The 17973-nt window shown below is 45.0% G+C and overlaps 2 protein-coding genes across 3 annotated transcripts in view; both read left to right on the plus strand.

Moving 5' to 3' along the window:
* The first annotated feature begins 952 nt into the window (after positions 1-952).
* FAM170B (family with sequence similarity 170 member B) lies at positions 953-3195 on the plus strand. Its single transcript, XM_055118664.1, has 2 exons — positions 953-1061; positions 2441-3195. Exons 1-2 carry the CDS (start codon positions 953-955, stop codon positions 3193-3195), a joined length of 864 nt encoding a protein of 287 aa, XP_054974639.1.
* Positions 3196-16855: 13660 nt separating this feature from the next.
* The window catches only part of VSTM4 (V-set and transmembrane domain containing 4), a 91806-nt gene continuing 90688 nt past the window's right edge, over positions 16856-17973 (plus strand). For both annotated transcript variants that reach the window (XM_055119167.1, XM_055119168.1), the window contains exon 1: positions 16856-16982. In XM_055119167.1, the coding sequence (XP_054975142.1) occupies positions 16928-16982 (55 nt within the window). In that variant the 5' untranslated portion in view covers positions 16856-16927. The remainder of the gene's footprint in view (positions 16983-17973) is intronic.

Here is a 17973-nt window from a genome sequence, read left to right on the forward strand (position 1 = left end):
GTTTCAGCAGAGACTGGAGAGAGACTGGAGAGATGATCAGGGGACCTAGATGAGAATAGTTCCAGCAGCAGGAAAGGCATGTGCCAGGGTGAAGAAGAAGCAGGGTTTCTGGTCACATGTTATTTCCACAATGTCAAGCACCATTCTGATGTGCTGACAGTTGGTATGCAAGCATATATATGGCTAAGTGAACTGGGAGTGAGTGTGCATATTTGTGAACATGTGTGTGGTTGTGAATTCTATCTGTGAATCTGTGTGAATGTGCGTGAATGTGTAAATATGCATATGTATCTGTGTATTTAAGTGTTTATCTTTGAGTGTCTGGTGGGTATATATGTTTGTGTCAGAATATATGTTTCTGAGAGAGAACAAAAGGGAATACCCTGCCACAGAGGCAGGGTGGGGTGGGGGGCGATGGGATCGGCGGGTGGGAGGGATGCTGGGTTTATTGGTGATGGAGAATGGGCACTAGTGAAGGGATGGGTTCTCGAACATTGTATGAGGGAAATGGGAAATGAGCATGAAAATGTATAAATCTGTAACTGTACCCTAACGGTGATTCACTGATTAAAAATTAAATTAATTTAAAAAAAAGAATATATGTTTCTAAGTGTTTTTAGTGGCTCCATGGTATGCTGAGATATGTGTATGCATATCTATAAACATGCTTTTGAATTTGTATGTATCCCTGATAACACACAAGGCAGATAAAATCCATGAGGAAAAGAGATTGGGTGGGTGGCCTCTCTTACTATCTTGGTTGGGTTGCTATCTTTGCCATGGAGACAGAATAATGTCATCGATGAGGTCATAGAAGAAAGCCAGGATCCTAGTGACCAAAGAAGCCCAGTGACCACTCAGGCTGGGACCAGTGGAGGGCTTCAGCATAGCCCAAGCCAACTCTCACCAAACAGCTGGAGCACTGAGCCCCCTGGGGAACTGGCATCAAATCATGCAACGCCACTTAATGGACCAAGATGGGGAAAAGTCACCAGAGGAGTCTAACCTCAGCATGGCCAGCCCTGAGTCCACGGAGGAGAGTCTGAAAATATACTGGCCAGGTTGGTCAAAAGAAAGGGCTAAGGGTAGGACCCAGTGTTTCCCTGGGGATGAAAGTCCTGGAGAGCACTGGAAGGAAATGGGTTGCTTCTCAATCCTGTTAGGAAAGTCTGTTAGCCACTGAAATGGGTGATAGGCATGACTGCAGCTTGTGTTGCAATATACAAGATCATTTCAGGAGGCAATAATATGAAAATGTAGCATGTTAGTCATATATTTTAACATGCATTGGCAAAATCAGAATTAGCATGTTAATCCTGTGATATAAACAGTGATATAAATATACACCTTCATAATACATCAATTAAATTTAAACCAGGATGCTTATTTGAAGACCACTGTGACTGTAGATAGCAGCAAAGTATAACACTGCTGTGAGGGTTGAGTACCTGACACCATTCCTGACTTTCTTGTCAGTCACTGAAATGATGTCTGCCTCAGTTTCCTAATCTGTCAAGTAAAAAATCTTCACAAGATACTTTCCAGATTATTTTTAATGTTAAAAGAGCCAAAACATGGCAAGAACTTATACTTGATGAAAATACAAGATATGGTGAGTTCCAGGAGCAGGTGAGGTGTTGCTGAGAGTAAAATGCAGACCCTTTATAAATGGCCATGTAAAAGATGGAACTATAAGGCTTAGTCAAAGCACTGCCCATATGTGGCCTTTACTGAGGTATAATTTACATACACAAGCTTCACTGATATTCCAGTAGACAACTTGAACGATTTTTAGTAGGTGTATATATTTGCCTTAGTACCACCACATTCATGCTACAAAATATTTCATCACCCCCAAAGTTCACTCCAATTCCTCTTGTGAACCATTCATCTATCCTCTCTCCATTCAGGTTTGGCTTTTCTAGAACATCACCTAAAGGGAATCTGGCTTCTTTCATTTTGAATCATGTATTAAAGATTCATCCAGGATCATCCTTTATGGGTGGCTCATTCCTTCATATCAATGAATAGGATCACACTGTATGGACAGGCTGCAGATGTTTGGACGGAGCACAGACCGTGCGCCAACTAACAGCACCCATCTGTCTATTCACCAGCTGTCTGCTTTTTTGGGTTCAGTCAAGCCTTTGGCACTTACATCCATACATTATTTGATCCTTCTCATCCTATCCATAATTTATAAGCACATCTGTCTACTTAGAACCGATTTGATCTTTATCACAGTCACAATTTATAGCTCCATCTATTTATACATTATTTGTGTTTCGATTGCCCCGCAAAATGGGCTTCATATCTCCATGTGATGAACACCCGGGGCCCAGGGAAGAGACGGGTACCTGTGGGAGGGCACCCCGAGCTGGAGCGTTTCAGGCTCCTGAAGGTGGGTGGTGGAGCTGACGAACGTGTCCTCCCACCGCAGAGCCCCGGAAAGCCAAGAAGCCACCGCCGCAGCGAGGGCCGGCCATTCCCTACAAGGAGGACCTGATCTTCGCCGCCGGGGCCGGCAGCAAGCTGAGCTTCAGCAGCTCCCTCACGTCCGACACCTCCTCCGAGTACCAGTCCTACTCCCAGTACCAGTCCTGCTTCTCCTCCAGCTACAGCGACGAGGACTGCCCACCGCAGAGCGTGTTCGCCTTCTACACCCACGTGCGGACCGTGAGGGGCGTGGCCGTGGCCTGGGAGACCGAGGACGGCTTCCAGCCGGTGGGCGAAAAGCCCCGCATCCGAGAAGCCGAGTTCATTCGGAGGCAGCGGAGGAAAGGCTCCTCCTTCGAGATGGCTTCCAACACCGACCTGCACTGGGATTTGGAGGACAGCAAGAACAACAGCTGCACCGACACGGACTCGGACGACACGGATCTGCTGGAGTCCTTAGAGTTCTGCCTGCAGGAGCTGCGGGAGCCCCCCGACTGGCTGGTCACCACCGACTATGGGCTTCGCTGCGTGGCCTGCTGCCGCGTCTTCCCCAGCCTCGAGGTGCTGCTGCAGCACGCCCAGTACGGAATCCAGGAGGGCTTCAGCTGCCAGATCTTTTTTGAGGAGATGCTGGAGAGACGGCTGGCCCAGAGTGAAGAGCAGGAGCAAGAAGAGCCAGAGGAAGAGGAGGAGCAGGTCCCTTCGGAGGACATTGAATGCCCCGGGCCCAGCCCCGAGTTGCAGCAGCAGCAGGAGTGAGCTGGCGGTGGTGTGCCCAGCCCTGCTCTCACCTCGAGAACTGTGATTGCTCCTTCCCCTAGCGGCAGGAGCAGAAGCCACCTGGTCAGGGAGAGAGGAGGGGCAGGGTGGGGGAGGGCCGTGAGAAAGGAAGGCGAGGAACCCTTCCAAGGAACACAGAATTTCATCCAGAGTCGGCTTCAAAGCCTGACTTCAAAACGGTGGCCTTCAAGTATTTCTGACTCAAGTGCATGATCTGAAGCTCTCGAGCACGTGACCACGGGATTTCTGTTTTTGCAGGTAAATCAAGCAGGCTGTGACTCAACATAAGGGCCAACTGCAAATGAAGCTTCAGCCTTATTCCCCACCCCACTCCCCCATCCCCGTTCTCAGCAAGCCATCCCTATCACATGCCCTAGTTCTATGTCTTATTTTAGTGGGATTAAACTTGAATGATCCACATTTTAAGGCAGATTCACTGGGTGAATGATTTGTTCTCTTGGAAAGCCACCGTTTCTGTAAGGTTTCAAAGTAGTGGAGTGCATCCATGGCATGTGTGGGGAATAGATTAAAAAGACTTGGAAATCTTGGCAATGGGTAAGTGTTGGAAGCCGGGTATGTGTAGGGGCCAGGGGGCATGGGAGGTGTGGGGGGGAGGTTCAGCAAAGGAGTTTGTTCAGATGGACTTCTGGACTCCTAGCAGGAGAGAATGGTGGACATGGATCTATAAGAACTTTGTACTGCAAAGGAGGAAGCTCTGGAAGGAGATTGGCCGTGTGCATGCATGTTAGTGTGTGTAAACATGTATGTGACACATATAGGTATATGTATGACATGCGGAAGCCTAGGATATGTATTGTGTGCTAGGAGCAGGGATAACAGAGGCCAGTTAGGATATGGTCAATTCAAAATTTTAATAGCATTTTCAGTAGATCTGTTGGGTGGGAAGTGGTTTATGGTTCAGAACTCAGAAGGCAAGTCTGAATTAGAAGCATGCATTAGGAGGTTGACAGCACATACATCTAACCACAGTTACAACCAAAGAGTGGGTGCACAAAGGCGAGGAGGGAACATGAGTCGAGTTCATGTAGCTTATGAAGGAAAGAGACTTAGGGCGGGGCTACATTTCTTAGTTTTCTTCACAGTCATCAAAATTAAGATCATTTTGAAGTGGTATGAGCCAAGTGCAGGAAAGAGTGGGAGTGAGCTGAGGAGAAGCATTTCATTGGGCACATGAAGGATGCTGATGGTTCTGATGAGAATAGTCTTGGACCCAGAGGAGAAGAGGCCAGATGGACACCAGTCAGGGGTGAGCCAAGACAAAGTAACAAAGACAAATAAAGGACAGCTCTGACTGCAAGTTTTCTCAAAAGAGCAGTAGGACGACTGAAAATCAGTAGCAATGAGGGGGAGACCATGTTTATATGCTAACAGGAATAATCCAGTTGGGAGGAGAGACTGATTCATTAGTAAAAGATAGGGCCATCTAAAGAGAGGCTGTGGACAGGCTGAATCTGAGCAGTGTATGTGAAGCGTGTTATTTGAATGTTAGATGGTGTTTGTGGTTTCAAGAAGAGGGCCCTGCTCTCGAGTTCAAGTCCTTTCCTTTAAGGACAGAGCATCTCTACATTCATTTCTGATAGTTTTAAGTCTGCACATTGTTCTGCACTACATCATGCAATAGCATACCACACTCCAGTGAAACAGGGCCTGTGATTCGCTGTTTTTATCAGTGAGTCGGATGAGAAACTTGCTCAGGTCACACAGCTGGTGTACAGCAGAGTCAGGTTTCACCCAGGAAACTTGGCTCCAGAATCTCTATTCTATCCACCACTCTGAGAAGCAAAATTTTCACATAAGGACAGATGCACAGTATTTAGAAAAGCAAACACATGTCAGCTCTGCAGGCTGTATTTTCTTTAGATTAAGTAGCAGCAGCTGGGGAGATCAGGGGAAGATGATGGGCGTTCAGGACAAATGAAAGATGACAACAGCCTTGGGTAAGCAAAGTTGTGATGCAAAGGGAAAAAACTTTGGCTGATATGAATGGGCAAAGGAGGGGATTAGATTATTCTTAATGTAGTAACATCCTCAAAACAGTCACCTGAGTCATGCATGTGGGGTTTAAATACATCTGTCTGCAGGGATCTGGGACTTCCACCATGGGGAGAATTGGGGCTAGTAAGAGGAAACTTTGATAGGATTTGAGAAATTTTAAGCATTTTATATCTAGAATTTTAGATTTTGTTTAGACCTTCAATTTCCCCAAACCATCAAAAAACAACTCACTCTATGAAACTTAGAAGAATCTAATGATAAAGCTTGGAAATATAAGATCTAAAAGTAAACATCACTTATAAATCTATAATAATAGAGCACAAGAAGATTAATTCATGAACAATTTTGGATTATTTCAAGAAGAAAAAAATAGTTTAAAATTAAATTAAAAAATTTTATTAGAGAATCACTGTGATGTACAGTTACAAACTTATATACTTTTGTGTTTGCATTTCACTCATGTAGTGATCGTTTACCCATCCCTCTACCAGTGCCCATTCTCCTCCACCAATGATCCTAGTATCCCTCTCACCACCCCCACCCTATCCCCCACCACCCCACTCTGCTTCTGCAGCAGGGCATTCCTTTTTGTTCTCTCTCCTATTGGGTATTGTAGCCTGCAATAGAGGTACTGAGTGGCCTTCATGTTCGGTCTATAGTCTACTTTCAGCTCGCATCTTCCAACCCGAATGGGTCCTCCCAACATCCTCTACTTGGTGTTCCCTTCTCTATCTGAGCTGCCTTTTCCTCCAGCCTGTGAGGCCAGTTTCCAAACTGTGGGGCAGACCTCCTGGTCCTTATCTCTACTACTCTTGGGTGTTAGTCTCCCACTCTGTTATAAAATTAAATTTTTAATTCATTAAGTATGATAACAGTATACTGAAAGATTCAGTATTTCAGTAATACTGAAATTTCCATAGATGGTAAAAATACAATATTTAGAAGTAAACTCAGGTATATAAAGCTGATTCTCTTTTCAGCAAGGTTGCCAAAAAATTAAAGGAAAGAATTTTTTTTTTATCAAGTGGTTCTAGGACAACTGCATGTTTTCATGCAAAAGAGTTGAGCCCAATCCTTACAACATAAAGATTAACTCAGAATTATAAAGACCAAACTGTAAAAAATGTATTAAGTCCTTAGAGAAAAATAGGCCTTAATATTTCTGACTTGATTTGTAATTTTTAAAGCATAATAAAATCAAAAGCAAACAAAAAGTGCATAAATAAGGTTTTATCAGAGTTAAAAACTTGTGTTCAAATTATATAACCAATAAATAAAATATAATTCACAAGAAAAAACTCTAAAGGTTTATTATCCAGAATGTTCAAGTAACTGCAACTCACAAATAGATAATTCAAAAAAGTGGACAAAATATATCAAATAACCAAGAAATACATGAATAATGCACAACATTATTAGTCCACAGGAAAAGAATCAAAACCATTATTAGATGCCATTTCACATTCCCCCAATTTTCTATAATTAAAAAGACACTAAAAGTTGGGGATGATATGGAAAAAAGAACTCTCTTCATTGTCTAGGAGAATGTAGAATCATACATACAAAAAAAAAATGGCATGCTTAAAAACATACTGTCAGTCACTTAGGTTAAACACCTATGTGACCCTTGGGGCCAAAACAATAGTACACAAGGTAGAGTGTTTGCCTTGCACACGGCCAACCGGGCTTCAATCCCCAACATCCGATATAGTTTCCTGAGCATCAGCAGGAGTAATTCCTGAGTGCAGAGCCAGAAGGATCGCTGGGTGACCCAAAAAGTAAGCAAAAACCTATGTGACCCAGTGAATAAGATAATTGAAAAGTATTTATGCAAAAAAAGTACACATAAATATAAAATTATTCATAAAGGTAAAAATGAAAAAATAACCTACATGTTCATCAATGGATAAAAAATAATGGTACATTTATACACTATCACGATCACAAAATCCCGTTAATCTCCGATTTCTCGGGTGGGCTCAGTAACATCTCATTTCGTCCTTTCCCTGAGATCATAGGAGTCTATCTCGACTTGGCCCTCCTAAAGATGTTGCGTTGTGCTGGGGGCTCTTCAGGGTCAGGGGAATGAGATCCAGCTTGTTACTAGATTTTGCATATGAATACACCATGGGAAGCTTGCAAGGCTGTCCCATGTGGGCAGGAAATTCTCAGAAGATTGTCAGTTTCTCCCAGAGGGAGAAGTAGGCTAAAGATACCTATTCTGAGAGCTTGCTTTTAAGTCTCTCTCTGGATGTTGGCCGTTGATGGGATTACACACACCTGGGTTCCTCTGCCGGTACCTTCATGCATGAGGCCTGTCTGAACGTGTGGAGAGGGGCCTCCAGCATGGCTATAGCTAGGTTCTGGTGGTCTTCGGCTGCCAGGAGCTCTACTCGGAGTGGGGAGGGAAGCTGGAGCCCATCCCCTCCGAGGGGCGCCGGGGAAGACAGCCAGACGTGCGGGCAAGAGACTCTCTGCATCACTCTCTTCTGGTACACTATACCAGTATATAATCAAAGGAATGCAGTACTGGTCCATGCTGTACCTTGAAAGCAAAATTTGTGGAAAAATTCACACATAAAAATAATGTAAAATTCTATATCTATTTTGTGGACTGTCCAAATAAGCAAAAGCAAATTAAGAATTATTGCAAGGGATTTGGGATAAAGAGAAATGGAAAATGACTAATGCTGATTGATTTCTTAAGGTGATGCCTAATCCCATAAAAATTCACAACAGTAACCATACTAGTGAAAAATCACAGAATCCTAACTTACTACTAGTGTACTGTCAGGAACTGTCAGGACCAATGACGTTGAAACCTTTTTGGAACCCCCACATGAAAGTCTGAACAACTAGTTAGCAGCAGCAAAATTGTGTGAGATAACTCTAAGAGGGAAGGAAGAAAGCAACAGTTGGCTGGTTTACCCAGAGAGTTCCTTGGTAGAGGAAGTGGGTTGTGAATCAGAAAGACACACTCCAGGAAGCAGTGCAAAACCCCATCAAGCTTTGAGGTAGTCCAGACAAGTTCTAACCAGGTCTATAACCTCTCAGGTAAGGAATTTAGAGGGAACATGTTAAGGATGTTTAATGAGCTCAAGGAAAAAATGGTACAAGTATAAGAAAACATAAAGTTATAAGTGAGAAAACTACAATCAAAAGTGATAGAAATAAAAATCTTATTACGTGAAATAACTCAATGGAAGGCTTTGGCATGAGAGAAACAGCAATTGACAATAAAATCAGTGAGCTCCAAGAGGAGATACAGGAAATCTCTAGAAAACAAATATGGTGAAATTCTCAAAAGCAATTTACAGAAAATGAGAGATCTATGGGATGAGTTCAAGAGGAACCTAAGCATCTTCATAGTCTCTGAAGAACACGAAGGCAATTCTCATGAAGAATAATTGGTCAAAGAAATCACAGATCAGAAGTTCCCAGAGTTGAGGAGTGTATGCACACAAATTCATGAGATATGAAGGGTACCAGCTGTAAAAGACTCAAATAAGAATACTCTAAACATAATAATAATAAAAGTCAGAGATAGAGATAGCAAGATCAAAGAAGGAAATTATAAAGGTGCTTGCTTAAGATTTACAGCAGATGGATCAGACTGATGGTACAGCCGTTGGCCTTGCATGAGGCCAACCAGCATTTGATCCACAGCATCCCTTATGGTCCCTCACGCTCTGTCAAAAAAAACTCCTGAGTGCAAAGTCAGGAGTAAACCCTGAGCATCTCCTAGTTTGACCCAAAAAGCCAAGTACTGTAGCACTGTAGCACTATCATCCCATTGTTCATCAATTTGCTTGATCGGGCACCAGTAATGTCTCCATTGTGAGATTTGTTGTTACTGTTTTTGGCATATTGAATACGCCATGGGTAGCTTGCCAGGCTCTGCCGTGTGGGCGGGATACTCTCGGTAGCTTGCTGGGCTCTCCAAGAGGACCGAGGAATCAAACCCGGATCGGCCGCGTGCAAGGCAAACGGCCTACTCACTGTGCTATCATGCCAGTCTGTGAGTTATTGTTAAACTGATCCAAAAAGCCAAAAAAAAAAAAGGATTCAGAGCAGATTTGTCAAGTGAGACCCTGCATATCTGAATAAAATGGTGGGATATAGTCAAAAACAAAACCCATTGATATGAACACCTCATTAATACTCTACCCAGACAGACTGTCATTCAAATTTGAAAGGACAATAGAGAGTTTGATGGATAAGCAGCTCAAGAACTTCATAGTCTCTTCCCAGAGTGGTGAAAAGTTTGGAAATGTATAGAGTGATGGTTACAAAACTTTATATATATGTTGAAGTGAATTGAATGTGGTAAAAGGTTAAATCTTATGGAATATGAATTACTGCCTACGTACAAATACATGTACCAATTGTATCAATCATAAATTTCATAAACAGATTTTTTCAGATGATATGGAAAATTTATCTCAAATTAAATGGCAAAAAATCCATAGGTATGCCCATTCAAATAAGATAAAAATATGTCCTCTTTTACAATGTTTATTTAACATCGTTCTGAAAATTGCACTTAATCAATTAAGCCTGTTACATAGAATGAACAAAAAGCTAGATTTTCAAAAATTCCAATGTGCCTATCTTGCAAGCTTGTAAGTCAGTTAAGAAACATGAAATCAGAGGTAAAGGATTGACACATAGGAAGGATGTCAAGGTGCTGGAGAGATAATCTGGACGATAAGGTGTTTGCCTTACATGCAGCTAAATGCACAGTGACCCTGTTACAAATCCTTGGCAGTACATATTGTCTCGTGAGCACTACCAGGGGACAGTCCTGAGCACAGAGTCAGTAATGGCTTCTGAACACTGCCAGGTATGGCCCAAACACCTGCCACCACCCAAAGGAAGGATGCGTAAACTTTTGTTGTGTATTAAATGTGACAAGTAAAAATGAAGTAATATGAAAACTATTTTATTCACTAGATAAACATTTGTGAAAATATTGCAAGTAAAATGAAATGGTAAACTGACTTGTCAAATTAAGTTTTTCTTGTAAGTTATAGTATATTTAGCTCTTCATATCTAGAAAGTATGACTTTTGCAATAAAAATTTAATAAACTAATCAAACATTGTCTCTTTGGAGACCTTCCTCATTCACATTTGCGACCTGCAGGCCACACTTGAAGAGTCCTAGGTCTTAACATTTTAATCCTTGGTTCTTCTGAAATAAAAAGGATTTGATTTTGAGAACATTTGATAATGGAAGAGAACTCAGCCAACTCCAGATAGTTAATTGCAATTTTTTTTTTTTGTGGTGTGTCCTCATTTCTAATAAAGGTTGAAAGCTGTATGCGAGAAAAAAATCTTGGGAGAGAACCTTGATGGGAGCTAGATGAGAAAAAGGATAAAGAGTATGAACAGGGCTCTGTAGGCCTAAGGAGAAGTATTACAGCTGTCTAAAGGAAAGGTGAGAAAGGCAGATAGGAGACAGGAGAAAAATAAATGGCTGTGGTAAGCGTTATGCATTGGCAGGAAGATATGATATCATAAAGAGGTCCTGGTAAAAGGCTAGATGGCAAGAGATGAGGGTTTCCATCGAAGTTTCTGTAAGAATACTGACTGATTGTCCTTTCCACAGGAATAGCAACGTCTTCACAGAATAGGTGCTTAGGAATAGATTCCGTTATAGATTAAATTGTGACTCCTCCATTTCATATTGAAATCGTAAACTCTATCTCAGACAATATATGAAGGCTAAATCTTCATTTTTTTTATTATATTTTGGATTTGTGACGATATCTGTTGGTATTCAAGCATCACTCTTGGTGGTGCTCTCAGAGAACCACGTGCAGTGCCAGGGATCATAATCAGGTTTTGGTTGGCCAAAACCTGTAAGGAAAACATTTTGGTCCCTGTGCTAGGAGACAGACACTTTGAACAGGTAAATCAATTTGACTTTTAAGAAGTAAAGTCACTAATATGTTCCTTAATCCAAAGTAATTGATGTTACTATAAAGAGAGGAGGACACTGGCATACAGGCAGAGGGCCATGTGAAAGCACAGGGAGAAGATAGTCACCTATCAGCCAAGGAGAGAGCTCAAAAAATTCACTGACAACACCTAAATATTCAGTTGATCGCTGGTTTACCTTGGTCTAATGGAACTGTGATACAACAAATGTCTTTAAGTCACTGGTCTACAGTATCATTATTAGTTGAGCAATTGGATACAGAGACCGGAGAAGGTCGCTGGTTTCAGGCAGGGAGCTGCTTGCCTCCAGGTCCTCAGGAGAGCAAGCTCACAGTGAGTAGTCAGTGCTCATTGCCGCCAGGGATGGGATAAATACATCTGGAAACCAGAAGCTGACTTTCAGCAAACACACAGCTGCCTACTGACCATGAGCGTGCAGAATGTGTTTGTTGCATACCCTTGAGGAAGGGTTTTGCAGAAGGAATTTTCTATATAAGAGTGTGGTAGTATTGAAATAGGTTAAGGGAACATTATATGCTCTCTTTAATTCTCTCTTAAACATCTAAAACTTCCCCTTCGTTAGTGAGATGATGCTTTGGGCATAGGGATGATGATGATCTGAGTATATTGAGCTCTAGGGAAATAGGAATCACATTTTTAAACAAATTACAGCTCAAATTTGGTGCCAGAAGCCAGACCCCATGAATATACACGTGTGCATGTGTGTTTGTGAATATAAGTATGAATACATGTGTAAGTGCATGCGTGTGTATGAATTGAGGGTATGATTGGATGCATGTGAGTGTTACTGTGTGCGCATATGCACGTGTGTACACATGTGTTTGTGTGTGTGTATGACTTGTATGTATGCATGTGGCAATTGTGGTACCTAGCTTGGGGCAGAGAACAAAATCTAAAGAGAAGGTCCTTGTAAACTGCTTAAATGCTGTGTGAATGCTCAAAGACTTGGTGCTGTGCTGCTGGATCCTCTATGTTGCCTGTACCAGCATCATTCAAGAATTGCCCATGCATAATGTCATCAAGTCCTGACTCAGTGTTTGGAAAACTTGAGTATCATCAGCCTTTTAAAGGCCACAGCCTTTCTTACAGAGACTTTGCTGAGTTAAGCTATTGCTGCATAACCAACAATTTAAACAACAGAAACACAAAACAATCAAGTATTTTGCTTTAGAACTAGAAAAAAAGTTCTGATAAATACAATTGTAACAGTGAGGAAATTCTTTTTTTTTTTTTTTTTTTTTTTTTTGCTTTTTGGGTCACACCTGGCGATGCACAGGGGTGACTCCTGGCTCTGCACTCAGGAATCACCCCTGGCCATGCTCAGGGGACCATATGGGATGCTGGGATTTGAACCCGGGTCAGCTGCGTGCAAGGCAAACGCCCTACCTGCTGTGCTATCTCTCCAGACCCACAGTGAGGAAATTCTTATAACATTGTGTATACATGACTGTTGAACTTGGTGATTACAAAACCAAGTTGCCTCCTAAGTGACTGAATGCAAGTGGGTTCTTTTGGGACAGGTATGGGTAGAATAAACATGCAAAGCTATACCTCTTAGGCTGACCATGCTTACCAATCTAAACGCAAGCAGGTGCCCAGGAATCAGGTGACACTAGGTGTTGATAAGATGCTGATCTAGATAATCCATGTGCTGTCACTTGTTGCCCCAGGTTTTCCTAAAGCATAAGGAAAGCTTTAGGGAATGTGGAACACCTCAGGGCTGCTGAAAGGATGAGGTTTAAGGAATATAGCCTGGGAGTACTCCTGTGGACCACGCCTCATTCATCACACCGATATCCAGTTGTCACTTTGCCCACACCCAGGGCCTAGACTCAGGTAAGTGGAGCACAGGGATTAGCAAGAGCCAGTGTGTGGACTTGGGGGGCTCACAATTCATGGCACTGATGGCTTTCTAGGTTCCCAGAAATCATCCAGGGACTTGAAATTCCTGTATCCTGTGCTAAAACTGTGTAATTTCCTAGTCTAAAAATAAGCCTTGGGGGCTGGAGGGATATTACATTCGGTAGGGAGGGCATTTTCCTGGCACATGGCCTACCTGAATTCAATCCCCAGCATCCCATATGGTCCCCCAAGCACCGCCAGGAGTAATTCCTGAGTGCAGAGCCAGGACAAACCCCTAAGCATTGCTGGGTGTGACCCAAAAAGAAAAAAGAAAAGAAAAAGGAAAGAAAAGAAAAGAAGAGAAGAGAAGAGAAGGGAAAAGAAAAGAAAAGAAAAGAAAAGAAAAGAAAAGAAAAGAAAAGAAAAGAAAAGAAAAGAAAAGAAAAGAAAAGAAAAGAAGAGAAAAGAAAAAAGATGCCTTCACTGTCTCCTTCAGGTCTTTCCAACACCTTTCAAGGGAGAGGTTCCCAAATGCATTTGGGATCTATTGCTCCTTTCTGACAAACAAAATTACTGTGCCTACCCCCACCCCAACTCTACCTTTTAAAAGCAAACACACAGGAAGTTCTGCTTCCCCACCTCCCCCTTAGTTTCGCCCAGGCTATTATTGCCCCCTTGGCTCTTACCAGCGTTGAAAGCAGTACTGGTTCTGTCCAGTTAGGGAAACGCTGTGTTTTGATGCAGTTTAAAGTTACCTACACTGTCAAGGTTTTCAGCACCACCTGAAAAGAAAGTGGGCTGCCTGTGTTGTGGTCAATGATAAAATCTACCTAGTTCCTTATTCCTTGCTCATCCCAATCTCTTCTATCTGGAGCCTTATAGAATTTTAGGGCCATTTCTTTCAGCATTCAGTCAGCCTGCAGAGTCCCTGACACCAGCTTACAGTCACTGCAGTGTGAAAGTCACCAATAAAATTGGGTTGAAAAAGTTAGTTTTCTCTAACTAGGAGGGCTGCCAGGCACACAACTTCACATTTCTTTAAGGGAAAAACCAGTGCATGCTGTATTTTTCTCCCTGTGCAGAGAAAGATGTGAAAGAATGACCATTGATAGCTTCCAGTGTTTCTTTCTTGGAAAGAAGAGATGCCTGCAGCCTTTGTACTCTGAGCTCGGCTTTCTAACCCCTCATCCCTACCCCATTCTATCAGCCTGAACTAAAGCCTCTTTAACCCAGCTTTTCTCTTTGTTCATTCCCTTTTAGTGGCAATTCAGGCATACAGCATACTGCTTATAGTGGCAAATGCTGGTAAGCAGGATGGAGAACGCAGTCTTAAAATTTTCTTGTACATATCCAGACTGAAAAGGCAGCCAAAATTCTGTTAAATACTTTAGGAGGGGATTGTTGACTTTTCCTAGATGACTTTGATTTAAGAATATATTTATTGTACTCCATATAAGCTGCTTATAAAAACCACACACCACATTTTCATGTCAGACCTAGATTTTAGCAGACAACTGAATAACGAAGAGAGGAAAAGGGAACTGCACTCCCCAGCCTTACACGTGATAACAGAATGCAAGTGTTCTGGGATTTTTAAGGTTCTTTCCACAGTGGTTGTTAAATACACATTTGCTGAGCAGCCCTTCTGTGTATCTAAGACTTCCCCGGGGGCCTGGGTCAGCTTCAAAACAGTTGGAATGTTCATCAGGGAAACTCAGACAAGAGGATTTTAGAAAGTCATTTTTCTCTATAATTGGTTTATATTGTTTTTATAACTCAGAACACAGACCCAATAAATTCAGAGGATGTGTACCTAAGTTGATGTAGGATTTGCATGTAATCCCAAACTTGTCAGTGAAGGAGTAGGTGGCAGAGTGAAGACTTTGTTATTGAAGTCCAGATTATCTGGGTCACTGCCTGTGTCTCCCTGGGGACTGGTTATATTCCCCAGTTCCTGTGTCATGTAGCCAGTCTTACTTTGATGGTGGATTATTTGAAAGCTGAAAAGTACTCGGCAGCACATAGATGAAAACAAAACAATGCAATGGATTGCAGAGTTGTCAGAAAAGCACTCACCAGACCCCAATTTCTGGCATAGTTCTATTTTCTGACAATGAGAAATTTAAGCAAAGGTGGGAACTTAGGTTGAAATTTGGGTTAAATGTCTGCTTGCTTCTGGAAAGAGAGACCAATTCTTAGAAAGGATGAAGTGATTAAAGCAGAAAGTGATTCTGCCAGAGTGGCCAATATGTGTGAAGGGCTCCTTTGCCTGGGACTGTCCATTGCAAGCACGAAGGTTGATCAGCCGCTCCCCATACGTTACTTTCATCTGAAAAAACGATGCTCAGAGGAGTTCCTCTGCCAGGGATCCCCAGCTGCTACTGACTGAGCTTTCAGAACCAGGGGTCCCCAGCAGGCGTGACTCTACATCCAGACAGAACACGCAGAACCCCACATGGGTTTCCTCATCTATGATCTCCCAGGAACGGGGTTGAGGCTTAAACATTCCTGCACAGTGGCTTCCATATACAGGTCTGGAAGTCTCCTGGAAGTCTGAGTTGGTGGGACACTTGTGATCTCTGCACGCCTTGTTATTGCCATCAGATCCAAGAATTTCACAGCAAGCTTGCCGCCAGTCATTCACCAATCTACCTGAGGATCCAGGCTGCACACTCTAAACAGCTGCCTACATTGGGACCCTGAAGGGTCCTGCACCTGGGCAGGTCTTCCAGCTAGAAGGGTAATCTGGAGAGCCTGGGAAATGCCTGTGATTCGGAGTCATCACAAAAGGTGGCACCATCGTTTGGGGTGGCAGAGTCCAGTGGTTCCTCTGAGCTACGGTGGCATTGCTAGACATTTGCACCTTTCTCACAGCGGGTAGGGCGTTTGCCTTGCACGCGGCCGGCAGATCCGGGTTTGATTCCTCCATTCCTCTTGGAGAGCCTGGCAAGCTTCCCCCTGGTGTACTCAATATGTCAAAAACAGTAACAACAAGTCTCACAACGGAGATGTTACTGGTGCCCGCTCCAGTAAATCAATGAACAACGGGATGACAGTGCTACAGTGCTCCACACCTCTTCTACTCATCATTATTCTAGCCTCCTCCAGGGATCCGCTCCCAGGCAGGACCACCTCTACAGAACCCAATAAAGAAGCGCGGGTGCGCGCGCGCACACACACACACACACATACACACACACACACACACACACACACACAACCCCTAGATACAAGAGATCCTCCAAGATGCTGAGCCCTCAGGTGTAGAACCTTCAGGAAAAGACACTCTCCGGTGTGCCCTGCCTCCAGTTCCTTCCTGGAGTTTACTCTGACAGGTAGCCCACCTTGCCTTAGCTGGGCATATCTCACCTGATCTTCTTAACTATTCCCGGAGGGACAAGCATCTTCCTCAACAAGAAACCTAGGCATGTAGTGATGAAGGGTGGTCTCTGGGCCTCTCAGTGACAAAATCCAGCGACACAGTGCAAAGGAACGTAAGTGACAGGGCATCAGGAGGAGGGCAGCTGAACTTCAATGCGTGTCCCTCCTCCCCCAACCCCTGTCCCCTAGCCCCACCCTCCCCGTAGGGAGCAGTGTCCTGTATTCCCTGCGTGCCGCGATCTTCTCTCTAAACGTCAGTTTTCTCGTCGGTGAAATGGGGATGGTGGGATCAAGCCACCCACGGGTGGAGGAGCCAAGCCGTGGCCCCCGCCCCAGCGGCTCGGGAGCAGCAGAGGGGGCGGGAGGCCGGAGGGGCGGGCCGGGGCCGGGGCCAGGGCCGCGGCGGGCCAGGGGCTGGGGGCGGGCGCGGGGCGGGCCGGGCCGGGCGGCTGCGAGACGGGTGCGCGGCGGCCGCTCCCGCGTCACTGCGCCGGTGGCTGCGGCGGGGAGATGCGGCTCGCGGCGCTGGTAGCGGCCGTGCTGCTGGCGCGGGCTCCGGCGCCGGGTAAGTGCGGCGGGCAGGCGGGCAGGCGGGCAGGCGGGCAGGCGGGCGGGCGGGCGGGCTGGTGGGCGAGCGCAGCCGGCGCCGGGGAGGCCGGGGCTCGGGGCTCGGGGCTCGGGCCTGGCCGGGAGGCCCCGCCGCCTTCGGGCCGCCCCCTCCCCGCGCGCCCCCAACTCTGCGCGGCTGCGGGGCGGCCCCGGCTGGACAGGGGGCGAGGTCGGCAGGACGGCGCCAGCCCTAGTGGGGGATTGTTTTCTCGAATCTCCCCCACCGTGCTGGCGGGTCAGAGCCGGCGGCAACTTCTCCCAGGCTCCCGCTGAGAGTTCCCTGGCAGCCAGGGCAGCCGCGAGGGGTACTGCCCCCCGCGGGGTGGCAGGAACGCGGGGCACCTGACGGGGGCGGGGCGGGGGCGCGAGGCTGCAGAGATCCGAGACCCGGGGGCCGGATGCCCCAGGCCAGAGCCCCGCGTCCCGGTCCCATCCCCGCCCCGCCCCTCGGTCTCAGGGCCGCTTCTCCCCCACGCTTCTGACTTCTCTGGGGAGTTTCTGCAACTCGCCTCTAAGTTGCTGAAACATTTCTCTCCTTCCAAGGCTGCAGGCCTTGGGGCTGGGAGAGTCAGGCCGGCTGGGATCATCCTGGGAATAGACACACGGGCCGGTGGCGTCCACATTTACTGGGGATCTGTGAGCGATCCAGTGTGGTGCTCCATTATCTCCGGTAATCACACCCCTTGAGAGCAAGCGGAACGGATGCGGGAGCTGTGAAGGCGGGTCTCTCTGTCCACGGCTCCCAGGTCCTTTAATGCTTTTAAGAATGGAAGTATCGAGTCATGAAGATGCTTAGAGTTAGAAGTTAGGAAAGTTTATCGGGAAGTAGAAGAGAAACTCTCCGGCGAGGGAGAAACTTATTATAATACCAAGTTAAGTATGGCTCATTTTTTTTTTTTTTTTGGTGGGGGGTTCTGTATAGGAAAAGTGAGTCTTTCAAGTGACAA

This window comes from Sorex araneus, chromosome 11, assembly GCF_027595985.1.
Source record: "Sorex araneus isolate mSorAra2 chromosome 11, mSorAra2.pri, whole genome shotgun sequence".
Lineage (NCBI taxonomy): Eukaryota > Metazoa > Chordata > Mammalia > Eulipotyphla > Soricidae > Sorex > Sorex araneus.

Excerpts from the sequence above, each read along its gene's own strand:
- FAM170B (XM_055118664.1), top strand. The coding sequence starts at position 953 with ATGCAACGCCACTTAATGGACCAAGATGGGGAAAAGTCACCAGAGGAG. Across the intron at positions 1,062-2,440 it reads TCTGAAAATATACTGGCCAG|AGCCCCGGAAAGCCAAGAAG; the intron begins GTTGGTCAAAAG and ends CTCCCACCGCAG.